Source organism: Lynx rufus, unplaced genomic scaffold (genome assembly GCF_022079265.1).
Source record: "Lynx rufus isolate CCGP_SWC_20201006 ecotype Redwood Valley unplaced genomic scaffold, mLynRuf1.p SCAF_2, whole genome shotgun sequence".
NCBI lineage: Eukaryota > Metazoa > Chordata > Mammalia > Carnivora > Felidae > Lynx > Lynx rufus.
Window position 1 is genome coordinate 146,704,166 of NW_025814834.1, and position 17,627 is coordinate 146,721,792.

A 17,627-nucleotide genomic window follows, 5' to 3' on the forward strand; every position below is an offset into this window, starting at 1 on the left:
GCTCCCACTGCAAGAGATGCATGTTAATTTCCTGCAGGCCTTCTAGTCACGGGCTTAGCCAGGGCCTTTGCTGCTTATCCAAGGCAGCACCCAAGCCATCTGGCTCATTTCCAGCCTTGCAAAAAAATTCTCTATGGGCACTCTTTTCTAAGCTGGAGGAATTAGACTCACCGCCAGAAGAAAAAGGGAAGAGGGCCAATTTCTTTCATCTTCTAGAAGAATAGAAAGACAACGAATGCGATTGCACAAAGTTATTTGGTAAGTCATGTTCCCTTCCTCAGCAGAGCTCCATGGTGGATGGGGCACAGGCAGCATCCAAGAGCTGCAGTCCCACTGTGTGTATGGAGACAGCTGGTCCGGGTGACTCACAGTGGGCCTGACGTGCCACTTGCCTTAAAAGGCAGGCATTTTGAAGAAGCAAATGCCAAGGAAATCTGTGCTTCAAGGAGTGGGTTCTTCGCTTGGGTTCAGGCTTTTTCCATGCTTAGCAGCGCATTCAGCCAAAAGGCAAAGCTGGGGAGGGACACACCATCAGCTTGGGGTGAGGAACACAGCTTTTTATCTGGATCATGGCACGAATTCAGTAAGGGCAGCAGAACCCGCTCCTCCAAATGTCTAAATCAGCAGAATGAATTTAGAACGAATTTAGCCTGAACTGTGATTTGTAGTCTTTTTGCAAGTCTAAAATGCCTGCCAGCATTTCCCTATCATAAATCAGGACTCTCAGGGAGCTAAACTGCAGTTCTGTAGTAAAACCCAAACTCGCTTCGAGCCTCATCTGTACCTCAAAACGAAAACCAAAATGTTAACAACTCTTTTCTTTTTTTTAACAAGATGAGGGTCTTTATCCAACATCTCCCACAGGATTCAAAATTCAGAATGGTACCATAGTTTAGGTTAGGACATTTAAATAAAAACTGCATTTTCAAAAAACCCCATCAAGTTTAAAAATACATTAGCCCTTTGGATGAAATTTTGTATTTACACCAAAGGGTGTTTAAAACTGTGTTTGTGCATATGTGTGTGTCTGTGTGCAGATTATCTTTTTCCCAGAATATTCAGAGTCTGCACATCATAAAGGGCAGAAAACCGTATGAGATGCCGAACTCCTCAGTTGTCCTCGCAACCCCATCACTTACTTGCCATAGGACCTTCACAGTGTGCACGATACAAGAAGTGGAGATTTAGTGCCACAGAGTCCCCAGTTCAAAACCTGGCTCTGCCACCAACCATACAGCCTCATATATGACATAGTAAGTTGTTTGACTTGCCTGGACCGATTTCTTTTTCTATAAATGGAGATAATGCCTGCCTTAATATGTTTTAAGCCTTAAAGTTTACGAAGTCTCTGGCAGATGCTCAATAATGGTAACGCTTGAGGATGTCTCTTTCAGAGCCTCATTTTCTTGTAAGTGAAATGGGGACAGGAGCCTAAAGTGCTTTGCGTCCAGTAATGCACTGTGCACAGGAGGGATTGTTCTTGAGACGTAAGATGCAGCTGAAATGAATGCGGCTCGTTAGGGAATGCACAGGACTGGGGTTAGGGAGGAGGCCTGCATGCTAATCTTGGCACTTCCACTCTTGGGTTAAATATAGATTAGCTGTGCTTCTGAGAGCCAGCCGGCGCGAGTGCAGAGAGTATTCAACAGGGGGACATGCAGATAGGTGCCAGCTCCCTCTGACGGTGGGTCTGTGATCTTGAAAAAGCCAGTTAGGCTTTCCTCTACAGAAAAGTCTACATGGTTACTTCCGATTGGAAAGTTCTAAAATTCTAGGATTGCATTCGGGAATGAGGGAGCAAATAAAATGGACAGGAAGTGACTCGCTGGCTCAGGAGAGGACAAACTAGGACAGATATGGAGCAGGAGGAGGTACTGGGCTAAAAGCAATGGGAAGAGACCAGTGAGCTCTAAAAACCGGAGTCCTCTGTGAGTCTTCAAACTCCAAGGTGGGGAGAGAGGAGGTGGGGCTGAGGTTAAGTGTTCTTTACCTCCACCTCTGTAGAAATAGGCTTTGCAGACCTGTGAGTTGAATAGGATTCCTCTTCTGAACAGTCATGAGACCTTGGCAAATGTTACACTTTTCAAGTTGGTTTTCTCATCTGTAAAATAGGAATAGCACACCAAAAGGTTGTTGGCTGGATTGAGCCGGTGCACATGAACAAGCTCGTAGAGCACCTGGCGTGTGGCAGGTGTTCAGTAACATTACTGTTGTATTCCATTATGCTATTCCCCCTTCGGTGATGGGCACCAAGCTGAAGGATCAGGGACAAATGATTAGATTTTTATCTTATCTCAATTTGAAATCATGAATGAGGCTCCTGATGGATCATTCTGCCCAGGTATCACAAGCCCGGTAAATTTTCCTCAAGCCTCTTCAAGCAGACTGAATCAATTCTCCCTTCACTTGGCTACTTCTTCAGCCTTTCCCTTTTCACAGATCAATTGCCGGATACTGGCTCTATTATGACGAGGGTTACAGAACTGTTCTCTTCCCTCCATAATGATCTAAGTAGTTTCTCTGGGAAGCACTACTGAGACACTAAGACAAGGATGGGAATCCCAGTCCAGTTCAGGCAAAGACTAGAAGGAGGCTCCCCTCACAGGGGTGGCATTCGGTCTTCCTGGGGTTTAAATATTTGCCTGGGGCACTAATTTACATGGACCGTCAAATGTCATTGAAATAATTAGAATTAGGGGACCAGTCAACTCAGGTTTCCATTTGTAATTCTTTAGGTTCACCAGCCTAAGGGATGCAATTTGGTCCTACTGCCATTCAGTATATTGAAGAAGTCTCTTATTTGGAATTTGAAATTGTGACAAGAAACCCCATTCTAGGAAGGAAGCATCTTGGTAAGTGAAAGGGATTTATTTTGGTGAGTACAAGCTAAAACGTCATCCTTAGTATGACTTAATACTCTCAAAGATGGGATTTAGTAACGGGTGAGGATATGGAATTTGGGAGGACGTAATTAGGAAAATGCTAAATAGCACAAGCAGAGAGGGGTGGGGAGGGAGAGGACGGGGGCCAGGAGAGGGGATATTTCTGTACTTCCAAGGGAACAAAGAGGTGAGCCCCAGTGGCTGGCTGGTCTGCTCCTGAGTCCCGGGAGAAGAGACTCAGAGCAGCAAAGCTATGAGCAGAGAGCTCTCATTTGCCCGATAGCTCCTGCCCCCAGCTGTCTCTAGCTCATTCTTGGGAGTTTTGTTTTGGGAGAAAGGAATAATTAGACAGTTGAACCAAAAGTTCATGATTTTTACTAATAGGAGACCAAGTCCCCTATCTCTACCAAATGCATATTATATAAATACTCAAAGCATATTTTTAAAGGGGGTGCCAAATTCTTACCTGCCCAGGGTACCCACATGTCTGGTCCTGGTGCCGGGTGCTACATGAGGCTTTCTGAGCACATCTCATTTGAAATGGAGTCACTGAGCTTCAGTGGGGGGGCCATGGAATTCTCAAGATCTTGGGGGCTGCATTTGATCAAGGCAAGGCAAGGAGAAATGGAGTAACAGGGGAGGAAGTAGATGCTGGTCAACTTCTATTTGAAGTTATTTGATTTATTCTCATCTCAGCGGCAGAGGGAGGCAGAGAGTAAAAAATGGTGTGGGTCAAGCCCTACACAAACAAACAATAGGCATGTGTAAAAAGGCATACAAAATTTAAGGTATTTATTATGAGAAAGAATTTGAAAAGCTTCTGAGTAGCACACAGGCAGTTCTCTAGAATCATTGGTATTTAGGAGGGAAGACTCATAATTCTAGTCTAGAGGATGATGAGACCACACAGGATGAAAAGAGGTTTGTTATTTAAAAAAGACTACGTCTTTTTTAAAAATGACTTTTTTTTCTGATCCTCCTTTGGCTTACAGATCTGTTTTCTTCTGTAAACATGGGGCTTGAATTCAAGGTGCAACGATGTGCCTTTGGAGAAACCGCTTTTCTCTAGACCTCAGAGAGGAGAGGGACTGAGCCTGCAGCTCTCAGGAGAAGGGGAGAGAGCCCACAAAGGCATGGGTGGGCGCAGCCTCTCCCGTGCCATCAGGCCTTCACTGCATTCTGGAAAAACCACTCTGTAGTGTGGAAGGGAATGCCAGAGAATGTGAAGCCACACTTAAGCATGCTTGGGGGGCCTGGTCAGTGCCCAGTAGGCTGTCAGCACAGGACCCCAGCGTCCCAAGGCTCCTAGCAGTCCCTGAATGCCTGCTGACGCCTAACATCACACACTGGCTTCCTCTTCTCCGTGTCTCTCCCATTCCTCAAGCGCTTCCAGGTGGGTGAATGCCTCCCTTGAAGTACTTCATTTCCAGGGAAAAATGTGGCCATCTGGTTTCAGCAGTCATTTTCCTTCATAATCTGTTCAGTATATGTCGAGTTCTGTCTTCCAGCAGAGGAAAGACTTTTATCAGGCATCTAATGTGTTCCTGAAAGTGTGTGCGTAGGGTGGGTGGGCCGGGGGTGGCAGGTAGGAGTTTGAGAGAAAGAGAGACAGAAAGTCTTGTATCCAAAAGGTCAAACTATCATGTGCTTATTCTACCCAAGAATTCCATTTTTCCTCTTTTACTAAATCTCAAAATTTCACCTCGCAGTTCTCTACTTTTTATTTTTCTGGTCCACTGTTCAGCATTAGTACTAAACTAACAGTAAATGGAGAAATGAGAGCTGAGAGGGGGAGACCTGGATTGCTTTGTGGGCATGGGTCCCCAAGGATGAGCACCATTGGAAAGAGGGACCTATTTAGGATTGTGACAGATTTCACCCTTCCCTGCTTCCTGCCCCAACATATTATATTCTAGAATCAATCTGGCTCTTTTCAGGGGCTTGTTATTTTGTGAGTGTTGTAGCATATTTTGAAAACTCCTACTCTTGTTAGGAGATTCACACGTAAATCTAAAATCCATCACCTGGTGAACAATATAACAGTACAGCTGCACAGGGATAAATTAGTACAGTGAACTTCTTCCAACATTTAATCTCTTTTTATTTGCCATTTGTTATAAAAACGGGATCTTTACTTTACACAAAAGCTACTTTAAAACAGGAAAGTTTACCAAAAACCACTGAATCTCAGGCAAAGGGATTCACCACCAAAATGCAGATTTACTACATGGTAAACCTGAGGGCAAAAACATTCAACTCACAACATGACCTTATATTTTCTAATAATTCATTACCAGAAGCAAAACCCGAGCACGTACGTGTTTGAGAAAATACGTGACAAAGATAAAATAATAAATGCTAGCTTTCACCGTGAAGCTAACCTAAGCAAATGTTTCCACCCGAGATTGGCCCGTTATTTCACTCAGAGTGAAACATTTGAAGAGCTTTAAAAATATTTCAAACATAAATATTTAGGCTTATACACAACACATATGCACAAACATACCCATTCTAATTCTACGCCCCTTTGTATTTTTTTAAATTGCACCATCTCTGTTAGAGATAATATATAACATGCAGGAGACATTCATAATTGTTTTTCTCAGCAGTGGGGTATTCTACAAGTCAAATGCAAAGCTGAAATATGAATGAAGGTCAACTGGAACCCATCTCAACTCAGTACGTTAACTCATATATTCTGCATTAATGCTTTAGTGTTGATGAAATTGTTCATATATATATATATAAAAAAGTTGAAGAGAACGTAGTCCATTACCAAAGGTACTGAGGAGATAGTTCCCAGTGGATGTAGAAGTGATGGATCAGGAACAAGAGGAAACCAATTAAATAGGACCGCAGGGTTTCACTGCTTTCACATTCGACTGAACGTAAGATATAATTATATCCAGGGCATTTCCAACAGTCATCAGTTTATCCCATTTCATGTATATAATGTCTTCATAATTCAAGTGAGGATACAAAATAGCTCCTCCCCCTCCCACCGGCCTTCCTCTTGTTTCCAGAAAGAAATAAACACAGATTTTGATGCAATATACAGTTCTGGGAAACCAAGTGGACTTACAGTTATATTCTCATGCTTTTGGTAGGCATGAGAGATCATTGATTGAATCAGCTCTAAATACTGCAGGGATGGGTAAAGTGGGGCTTCTATATTAGGCATCATTATAGGCCTTGGCTTCTCCCCAAATAAATACATGCTCAAGTACGACTCCAAGTTCTCTAGCACAAATGTATTCTGTTATGTACAAGTGCTGACCAAATTTAAGGAGGTGAGTGAGTGGAGAAGGACAACAACATACCTATGCAGTTAGGACAATACGAAGAGAAAATGTAAAGATGGAAGGAGGGTTTTATTGGAAATACAAGGAAATAAAGCTATAAATCCACAGAATAACTGTTTGATTATTTTAATGGTTTCTGAACCCGTCAGTATGCAATATTTTAAACATACAAAATTTACATCATGAAACACATGAAGAACAGAAACAAATATTGTCACTCTCAAACAATAAAATTACGCAGATAACTCACCGCAGCTTACCACAGCACAGTGGTAAGCTTACCACACAAACTGGAGCTACACCACAGTGCTGAGAGCCTACGGATCTCTACTTACCCTGTTTAACACAAACATTTGTTAAGGGACAGTGAAATACGGTGACATCCCGGGAGAAAAATTAAGACTGAGGATGAAGAATGAAAACACACATCTATGTGCCACACAGACATATACTTATGTAGGTTAGGGAAAGAACACTATACCTCACCAGGAGTGCTCAAAACTGCTCTGGTGTGTGTGTCCCTATGTGTGCACAAGCTTAGCTATGTGCGTCTGGGTAGGTCTGTAAATAAAACGAACCTATGCCATTGCTAGCATAAGCCATCAACTTTGTTCTGAATAACATCCACATTGACTTTTTGGAACATGCACTGTGCATTCTTGGAAGTCAAATGCCAACTAAAGTCTCATAATGGGACAAACTGCATTTTCCTCATTGAAAAGTCTCTGAAATGAATTTGAACACTTGCAAAATGAACACCTGTTCCAACAGTGCAGTAAAGGTGACATCAAACACCACGTCCTCATGTGTCAAGTGGTGGCCTCACAGTTCATTCCATCAGTGCTGTCTGAATTGAAAAGCTACCTCAACACTGGTATGTAGGATTAAACAGAAATCTAAAAACTATGGCATCAAACAACAAAGCGTGCACCAGTAACTGTACCCCAGTGTTTGGAAAGCAGCTTACAATATTTATCATTGACCCTGATAGTAATGTGCTTCCAGAAATTGAAAGAAGCGATGAGGAAGATTTAGTCAATGACTTTTGCAGGAGAAGTTATATGTAGTTTGTGAGAATGATAGCCAATCTGAAATTTGCTTCGAAAACTCTTCTTTATGGAGGAGGGTGGGATTTTTCATATTATGGCTAATTATATGGCCAAAACCATTTAGATACCTCTTCGTGTATCATATTCACAGCCAAAACTTAAGATAAATCCTATCCAACTTTGGAATTAGTACGCCTGACAATTTTAGTGTGAAACATTAAAATGGCCATTAACTTACGTTAAAAAAAAGAAAACAAAAAACCCTAGATACAGTCAGAATCTGTTTTCTAAAGTCCTAGATGAAAGAAAGTTTCGTCAGTTAGGCCTGGGTCCCTGAGAACTTGAATGTTCTGACTAAAGGCAAGTTTTGGTAGGAATTAACATTTTTACACTGCTCTGTCTCGTTCAGAATAAAAATAACCTTTTAGGCAGCTTCTGGCGTTAATAGATTTATATAATATTATTCAAATTACATTTGATGCAGACAATTCTTTTTTCTGAGCTGCAGTTCAGGGGTGTGTGGCGGGTGAGGGGGGCTGCAGATTTTGCTACAATTTCAAGACTCATCTTCATCTTCCTGGAACAGGCAAAGCAAGACACAACATACCATACATCACAGTTCTATGTTTACAGTACTCTTTATCCATAGTGTTTTCCAGTTTTGTCTGGGTGCAGTTAGTAGGTTACTTCATCATTAACACCCCAAATGAGACAGGCATCATCATGCCTAGACCCGCTGGAGAAAAACACAGTAAAACTGTACATTTTCCCAAAAATGAGTCACTTGATTTTATTCATTTTACAATATGCATGATAATAAAAGGCTAAACACAAAGCTCTTTATAAAAAAAAAAGAGCAAAATGTATTCCAGGAAAGTCAGACAAAGGCATGAGATGAATTTCAGTTAAATGGATCTACTTCTTTGTGAGCTTTGAGAGTTCTTCTTAAATACTGAATAGAGGCCGAGTGTTTTACATTATAATCATATCTAGAGATCATGCAGCTGGAGAAGAAAAGTATTTTGCTTTAAGTCTTAATTTCTCCAAGTGTTTTAAAGTCAGTTTTAAGGAGTCAAATCTGTACCTCTCCCCTCCATCACAGTTTTTGAAGTAATTAAGAATTGTACCCGTACAATAGCACAGCAACTAGGGAAGAGAGAGGTAGATGATGTGGCCATCCTCTTATAAGGAAACCCCCCAAATATTTTAGGGCATGAAACACAAGGCTTTTGTTATCCAAAAGTAATGAGTTGCAGAGTACAAAAACATTCTGGAGCAGAATGCACACAAGTAGGAGACGCGTAAGTAGCCCAAACCAAGCACATTAATAGTAAATTCTTAAAGAAATGCATGTGTTCTCTGTACCTTACAAAAACTATTCTCACAGATTTTGAATCCAAGATTATACAATAGAAAATATTTATATGCTTTACATTTAATATAAAAATTATTAGCAAATAAAAAAGGCTTTGATGATACACAAGAAGAGATTTTAGAGAATACATGAATTTTTAGGAGACCCTGAGGAGGACATGCCCTAAGCACCCTGTCCTTTTCTATGCAAGGGCCAAAGGCAAGCACTTTCTCAGGGTTCACCACAGTTTTGTTTTGTTTTTTTTTTTTAGGGCTCACCGTTGTTGAGAGAAAACAAGATGGAGTAAGACTCGAGCAAGCTGGGACAGGAAGTAAAAATCAAGCCAAGAAGGAATTCTGCCAAGCACAATGCACACCCTGCCTAAAAATATTTAAGAATAAATCATAGAGTGTGGAGTGTACACCAAGGACATTTATATTGATGAATTTATGGGCGAGGTGATAAATACCAAAACAGGAAGTCAGTTAAAACAAGTGTGCAAATAAGTAAGTAGCGGGGAATTGGGGAGAGAGATGAAAGAATGCCTAAGCTTCAAGGTAAAAACTGCAGGGGAGAGACTCAGGAATTTCATGTCCCCCATGCCACCCTCCAAGTGTACTTCTCACATCTTAATAAGTTAAAAGTCAATGATTCACAAAACTTTTAGTTCAGTGTTAACACTTTTTACCTGTTTAATGTAGGGCTAGACACTGAGTTGCTTTAAAGACATCTGGTTATAGTTAGTCATAATTATTACCCATTTTTCATCGTTATAACTTAGGAAATTTTAGCTCTCGTTTAAAGCCCTGGGGCAAACATTTAAAAGGTATTTCCCCTTTCGGTCAACATTTATCTAAGCACGTCTGCAAGCGTTCTGTTACAGGGAGAGGAAGAGTGTTGAGCAAATTCTCCTCGACAATCAGACAGCTCCGTTTTAGGGACTGACACCCTTCTAGTTCAGGAGGGAGTGTTTCCAGGTAATTACCAATGAGCTCCAGATGAGTAAGGTTCGACAGCTCACCCACGTGAGGGGACAAACTCATCAGGCTATTTTTCCCCAAAAGTAAACACTGCAGCTTTTTGCACTGAAACAGCCCATCTGGTAGCATCTCAATCTGGAAAGGGAAAAAAAGAAGCCAGTGAAACTGGTTTTCCATGGCCTATGATAACGCATTTATTTATTTATACCCCTACCTTTCCCCAAAAACACTTCTAGACATTTACAGGGATACACAGAACAATGACGATACATTCGAAGTAGATGGAAAAGATAAAGGAAAAGTAAGAACATCCTGACCTGAAGTCAGCACTGAGACCTACCGTGAACTTCCAAACCCTTGCTGTACATATGGGTGAGCAAAAGACTTGATTCTAAGCATTCTAACAAGCAGCCTCAAATAAAATCTAATTAGTCACATACTCATTGTCCCCAAGGAAAAAAAAAACCAACAACAGTATTTCAGGAAAATCGTAATTATTCTTGAGGCGGAGTTACTGTGTAATGTAATGAGCAACATCCTCAAAAACATCGTGAGTACAGACACAAGGCTCTTTCTCAGGGTTTCAGACTACAGACTGAAAACTTTATTCTGGGGGCGCCTGGGTGGCGCAGTCGGTTAAGCGTCCGACTTCAGCCAGGTCACGATCTCGCGGTCCGGGAGTTCGAGCCCCGCGTCAGGCTCTGGGCTGATGGCTCAGAGCCTGGAGCCTGTTTCCGATTCTGTGTCTCCCTCTCTCTCTGCCCCTCCCCCATTCATGCTCTGTCTCTCTCTGTCACAAAAATAAATAAAAACGTTGAAAAAAAAATTTAAAAAAAAAAAAAAAGAAAACTTTATTCTGTTAAAAGAAAAAAGTCAACAGAAGCAGAAACAGGAAGATATGATCATATATCATTTCATGCACATTTCTTTCCCCTCTGTATACACAGTCGTGAATATTTACCCTTCTTCCTGCTCTCTGGCAGTTTCAATTAAATCATGCAACACAAAGAAGTAACTTAAAATATGATAAACAGCCCGAAATTAGGTCAACTCCTACAGCTGTTCAAAGGAGCTGCCCCCCCTCGTGGTGGGTAGGTTGCACGTGAATTTCTAAGGGAGCCCCATTGCATACATGAAAGATAATTTATCGGAAAAGACATCCAGAGAAGAACTGAGAGTAAGCATTCTCAATTCTTGGCATGCCACAGAGATGTGAGTTTGCACCAGGCAGCGCTGGACAGCACACGCTGCAATCTACAATACTCCACATATTTATGTACCTGTGGATGGGGCATCTTTTCAACTATGAAGTAATGCAGGCTCCTTGGATCAGGAAGTGGCTTTGTTAGACAAGGGATGAAAGGGGCACTCAGGAGCTCAGTCTGCTCCTGTGTTGGGCTAACATAGCCCCACCGAGCCAGCCCTCTGCTGGAATTTCCAGGACCATCCAAAACTATCTCCTTAGAAGGATAAATACTCTCTACACAAACTAAAAAATGGTCAAACTGCATTCAAACCTGCTCATTATATTGGAAATTACCCTCTCTTCCATTCCCCACACATACACTCAATGCTGGATATCCTAGAAAACAGATCGAATGATCACCATTGCTAAGAATGGCATTCAATATAACTCATCATTGTATGTCAAAATACTAGGTATAAGCAAAGGAAAGATATCTTCCCTCCTATTTCACTCCCCTTTCAAGAATGCAGATGTAAACCCCCACATCCGTGGATTTCAATGTAGACATGTAGCAGAGGGATAAGTGACAGGGGAAATGTAGCCCCTTTCTAATGCAACCTCTTCTGGTCATATACCTGCAGCTCAGAAGTAGGGTCAGCGATGGATAAGTAGAGGAAACAATCTGTCCTCTGCAATGTGCTCAGAGTTGAGAGTGTCCATTGGTGTCTAAACAATGACTTAGGCAAACCAGTTGAGTAGAGGGTAGGCTTGGCTCATTTGTATTCAGTAAATGCATGCAGAGATCCTCCTTTTGTGCCAGGCTCCCAGTTAGGTCTTGGGGTTAAAGTGCTGAGAAGACAGATGAGTCTTTAAGGACCTTGGTCTAATGCAGGGTTTTTCAACCTGCAACGTTGACAATTTGGGTGGGATAATTCCTTTTGTGGGGGGTGCCCTGTGTATTATACACTGTTTAGCAGCATCCCGGGCCTCTGCCTACAGATGCCAGGACTATCCCCCTCCTCGGCCATGATAATAAAAAATGTCTTCAGACAAAAGTCTCTTGTGGGGCAAAGTGCCCCCATTTGAGTAGCACTGGACTAATAGGTAGGAAATACTAGACAATTTTGTGAATAATTAGTCTCGGCTGGGAAGGAGTGTCCTGCTCAGGGCTGTATCAGGGACTCCCCCATCTCCCTTCTTCAGTCAGCTTCCAGATCCCCAGCAAGTACCTTGTTTTGTTGGATTCCTTTCCGCTGAATAAATACCCTGAAGCCATTGCCATCACTGTCCTGCCTGGCTATCAGCACACTACCATGTTCTCACCAAATCTTCTTTCAAATTTCTGAATTTGTGGGGCACCTGGGTGGCTCGGTTAAGCATCGGACTCTCGAGACTGGCTCAGGTCATGATCTTGCTGTCACGATCTCACAGTTGTGAGATCGAGCCTTGCGGCTGGCTCTGGGTTGAGCATGGAGCCTGCTTGGGATTTACTCTCTGTCCCTCCCCTGCTCACCCTCTCTCTCAAAAGAAACACACATTCAAATCTCTAAATTTGTCATTTTTAGTGACTTCTCAGCCCTCAAAGACCGGAGGAGGATTTCACAATGTGATGGGAGTGAGCTACTGGGCCGGGCCCTCATCAGAGGCCCCTCAGCTGTGCTGCTGTCATGAAAGTGAGTCAAGAGCTGTGGTTAGTGGTGCTGCTTCCTGAGTGCCAAGTGTCCACCTCAGGGACTTTCTCTCAGAGTCAGCGTCCAACTGAGGCACAAGACCCTTATTCACCTGCCTGACTTGAATTGTGTTAAAGGAGGCTGGGGAGCTGTGTTAGAGACTCAAGACTTTCTTTCAATTAAGCAATTTTATACTGAAAAAAAAAATCTACTTACAAACCTTTAAAAACAGTTTGCCCTGAAACTTACAAAAACACCAAAAATATTTTTCCTGGGCCAATTCATTTTATAAAAAAATGTTAGATAGCCTTTCTTTATACTGAATTCATGTAACATGCTCTTTGCTAGACAATATACACAAGCCAAAAATGAAAAAATTACCCTAATGGACTACTGATTTCTTTTATAAGATCATAAGAAATGTTTTCAGGGTATCAGGGAGATGATAAACTTCATAAACAGAATGTTTTTATAGACCTATAATACACACACACACACACACACACACACACACACACACAGCTATGAAATCAACTGAAAAAAAGACAGAAGTGAATAGCTACATCCTAGAATTCTCCAGCAACAAAGTATCTTTAACAAAATGTAGTGGAGCCCCCAGAACATCCAGGGAAGGAAGGTCCTCCTCCTGTGTCTATTGTGGACATGGACAGTGAGTACTCCCCTGTTTCCAGAGGCTGAGACCTTATTTCAGAATCCATCTCAATGTCAGATTCCCCCCCCCCCCCCCCGTTTTTTTCCCTGGCCATTGACACATCATCTCAGAACATGCTAACCAAATCCATAAAATCCAATTGTTTCAGGAAACAGAAATGAAATATTTCCATTTCTAAGGAGTGATGTCAAAAACGAGTACTACCGCATAAACGATTTTCTGAAGGAATTTCTACTGCCAGCCAGAAGTCTTTGCACTAAGAAAAGACATGCATTAAATTCACAAATGTCGAAATTGGAAGACCTGGGTGTAAATTGGAGTGGTTTTTAAGATTTGAGCGAAACTATGAAGTCCTCCTTTTCCTTGCTTCTCCATCACCTTCGGTACCATCATAATGCAATCTCACTTTGGCATTGGGTTAGAGGTAGACGCTGCCTCCCCTTCTCCCATCCCCCGTGCCCACACAGCACTGCTTCCCACGTAACAGCATTTGGTCTGACGCACCTGTGATGTGCCAGAGCGGGCGCTGGAACACCTGCCTTCCACCCTAGGTCCATCACTAGGAGCTTCAGACTTCAGGAACATCATCCTGAGCGTCAGTTTCAGTTTCGGTAAAATGAGGGTAATAACTAGAGCAGAGGTTGGAGAAGTTTCTCTCTACATGAGCAGGCCAGTAAATATTTTAGGCTTTGTGTAAAAAGGCAAAACTGAAAATATTATGTAGATACTTTTACAACAAGACAGAAAAAATTTCATACATTTTTCAGTGATTAAATTCAAAATATAATAACTGAGTATAAATTTTTTGTAGTATAGGCCCCTGAATGAGAAAAATGGAATTTATTCATATGGACAAATTATATGAGATTTGAATTTCATATAATTTTCATGTGAGACAAAATGTTATTTAAAAAAAATTTCCCCCAACCATTCAAAAATTTTAAAAACCATACGTAGGTCAAGGCTATATAAAAATTCAAAAAGCAGGCCTGCGTGGGTGGCACAGCTGGTTAAGCGTCCGACTCTTTTGTTTTTTAATGTTTATTTTTGAAGGAGAGAGAGAGACAGAGCATGAGTGGGGGGGGGCAGAGAGGGAGGGAGACACAGAATCCAAAACAGGGGCCCCAGGCTCTGAGCTGTCAGCACAGAGACCAAAACGGGCCTCAAACCCACAAACCATGAGATCATGACCTGAGCCAAAGTCAGCGGCTTAACCGACTGAGCCACCCAGGCACCCTGTGTCTAACTCTTGATCTTGGCTCAGGTCATGATCTCACAGTTTGTGAGTTTGAGCCCTGTATCTGCTTCTGCGCTGATAGTGTGGAGCCTGCTAAGGATTCTGTCTCTTCTTCTCTCTGCCTCTCCCCCTGCTTGTGCTCTCTTTCTCTCTCAAAATAAATAGATAAACTTAAAAAAAAATTAAAAAGCATTCTTAGCTCAAGCGGTGGGTGGGTTTTGGTCCCAGGCTGTAATTTGCCGACTCGGTGGCCCATGGTGTTCCTCTAAGATATAAATCTTCATTTCTTGTGTTTAATTTATATTCCTACTTCTAAATCATAACTGATTAAGTCTTTTCATGGGGTTTTATTTCTTGATTGTACTCTCCCAACCCTTCTAAATGCTGCAATCAGAGCCTCTTTTGAATGAACCAGTTCAAGTCTGACCCCAGCTACTATCCAATGAACTCAAACTTGAACTTGACTCGCAAACTTAAAAGCATTCTCCGTTCTGACGCACCTTCTAAATGCTCTCATCTCTTATTGCATCTGAGCCTGCCTGTTGTAATCCTCTGCACACGACCTCTGTCCTTTTACATTTCCCCAACCCCCTGTCCTCAGGAACACTCCTCTCAAGAGTTACTGTAAAAAAGAACATCTTGGGGCGCCTGGCTGATTCAGTCAGTAGAGCATGCACTCTTGATCTTGGGGTTGAAGTTTGAGCCCTACACTGGGTGTAGAGATTACTTCAAAATAAAATCTTGGGATGCCTGGGTGTCTCAGATGGTTAAGTATCTGACTCCTGATTTTGGCTCAGGTCATGATCTCATGGTTCACAGGTTTGAGCTGCACATTAGGCTGTGCCCTGGCCGGGTGGAGCCTACTTTGGATTTCTCTCTCTCTCTCTCTCTCTCTCTGCCTCTCCTCTGCTTGTGCTCCCTCTTTCTCTCTCAAAAGAAATAAATTAAAAAATAAAAAAAAAACTAAAATATTTAAGCGTATCTTGCTCAAATACGTTTGGTAAACGTTGCATGTCATGTCTCTCTTAGAGAAGTACAATGCATATTCAAATTCTAAAGGCTCTGAGGAATCCTGCAGCAAAAAATATGACAAAAAGAAGTGTTTAGTGTTCTGTGTGGTAACACTGATTACTACCTTGTGGAAGAAACTCTAGAGTGCCCTCTCTGGGAATGTCTGTCATTTGGGGGATGCCCAGTATCTTCAATGTCTGGAGAATTCCCTACCTTATCTTGGTGGGAAGCAGAGTCCACTTCCCACTGGGGGGACTGACAACACCAGATTCTAGTGTTCCCAGCTCCCTTACAGCTTGAGTGTGGGTGGGTGTTCATAAGCTCTCAGACTTGGACTTTAAATTGGGGCTCCTGTCACAAAGCAGCAGAAACCATGAAGAACCTATTTTGTGGGAGGGCAAGGGGTGCATTAGCAGCAGCATCTAATTTTCAGGGGCAATGCTGTGCCCAGTGCTGGTATGGTCAATGGCAGGGTATCCTCACCATTTTGCTTTTGTGCTATAATTTTGGCCTTTTGGCTATCTAACTCTATGCTTGATTGCTTTCCAAGCTCAATTATTCAGCCTTTTCAGTGATAATATGACATTTCAATAAATGTCTTTTCTACTAAACCAAAGAGAGTATTTGTTGCCTCCATCCATGAACCTGGTATACTCCCCAACTTTTTAGAAGAGTATTTGAAAACCTCTTCCTTCAGGAATCTTTACTAACTTCTATTCCAAGTGGAGAGATCAACTACATTTCTGAGACTATGCATACCTAAATATTTATGCATCCAATTTGATGTTTTATTTTCTAATTTTAATAAATATTTTGGTCTACCTCATAGAATCTTAAGAATTTCAAAGTTAGAAGGAAACTTGAAACTGAAGCATGAATCCCTGATTCCCTTTAACAATATTCCTACCAAGTAGTTGACGACCCATATCTGGACAGTTTTATTCATAAGAAAACCAGGGCACCTGGGTCGCTCAGTTGGTTAAGCATCTGACTCTTGGTTTCAGGTCAGGTCATGACCTTATGGTTCATGAGACTGAGCCCCTCATTGGACTCTGTGCTGACAGTGCAGAGCCTGCTTGGGATTCCTTCTCTCTCTATTTCTGCTCCTCCCCCACTCATTCTCTCTCTCTCTCTGTCTCTCTTAAAATAAATAAATAAACTTAGAAAAAAAGAAGAAAATAAAAATCATTTCTCCCTTCTCAAAGGTTCAATTTTTGGACAAGATTTCGGGAAATATGAGAAATCTTTTCCTGCTTGTCTTGGTTCAAACACTCATGGTTACTTGCCAGAAGATTTCTTTTCTATTAAGTGTTCCAAATATTTAAAGACCAATATCATGGACTATTCTTTTCCCTTCCCTCCCCAATATTTCCTATTATTAGGCTGTTCCATCAGAGAACTTTTCATCTCTCTGGCTGCTGTCTTCTGAGTGAGTTTCACTTTCTCCATATCCTGATTAAATAAGTCTCTTCAGAGTTCTGAGGACAGTGTCCTTCAACCATTCAAAGGTGTCATGGTCATTGTTATGGCTCTGGGATGCTTAGCAATTGCTGATTATCAGACTTCTTTTAAAAAAAATTTTTTTTTTGAGAGAGAGAGAGAGAGAGAGAGAGAGAGACAGACAGACAGACAGCATGAGTGGGGAAGGGTCAGAGAGAGAGACACAGAATCTGAAGCAGGCTCCAGGCTCTGAGCTGTCAGCACAGAGCCTGATGCGGAGCTTGAACTCATGAGATCATGACCTGAGCTAAAGTTGGATGCTTACCTGACTGAGCCACCCAGGTGCCCCTGGTTATTAGACTTCTGAGACAACCCAGCCTAAGATATCATTCTACTTTGGCCATAAACTGCCTTCACCATAGGACTTTACATGTCAACCAAGTATCTTCCCTAACTCAAAATAAAATGTGTCTGATACTCACACCTAGTTTCTCTTTCACATATGGTAAAGAAGTCAATAAACTTTGTGTCAAAAGTACCAATGGTCTTAAGGTTTTATTACATTAAACTAGGAAAAAACATTAACCTGCCTATACATTTAAGTAATTCATGGCCAGCTAACAATTTAATCAGCTTCAACTTTCAAAAATTCATGTAGTGATATAACTATACAACAACTAGTGGAACCAGTGCCTTTCAAAATAATTATTAATAATTTTTTAATTTTTGATTTAACAATGGAAAAGTATAGCCAAAATATTAATATTAATCTACTGCATAATTAAACAACACTAATGATAAATCTCTAGACCTGTAGTTTTCAAAGTATGGTCACCACACCAG

General features: G+C 41.6%; 1 protein-coding gene and 1 long non-coding RNA gene across 4 annotated transcripts in view; one reads left to right on the top strand and one right to left on the bottom strand.

The window, feature by feature from the left end:
- LOC124515913 (uncharacterized) lies at positions 1-13,361 on the top strand. Of its 3 annotated transcripts, XR_006962925.1 has the most exons (5): positions 12-258; positions 8,859-9,093; positions 9,804-9,939; positions 12,319-12,426; positions 13,245-13,361. It is a non-coding gene; the product is annotated as an uncharacterized LOC124515913 (long non-coding RNA). The 3 variants fall into 3 exon arrangements; XR_006962926.1 differs by lacking the exons at positions 9,804-9,939; positions 12,319-12,426; positions 13,245-13,361 and adding an exon at positions 2,736-2,875 and having other exon boundaries at positions 17-258; positions 8,859-9,008; XR_006962924.1 differs by lacking the exons at positions 9,804-9,939; positions 12,319-12,426; positions 13,245-13,361 and having other exon boundaries at positions 1-258; positions 8,859-9,008.
- Positions 9,104-17,627, bottom strand: part of LRRC8B (leucine rich repeat containing 8 VRAC subunit B) — a 24,185-nt gene continuing 15,661 nt past the window's right edge. Inside the window, exon 6 of the mRNA XM_047084991.1 lies at positions 9,104-9,702. Within this exon, the coding sequence (XP_046940947.1) occupies positions 9,430-9,702 (273 nt within the window). The 3' untranslated portion in view covers positions 9,104-9,429. The remainder of the gene's footprint in view (positions 9,703-17,627) is intronic.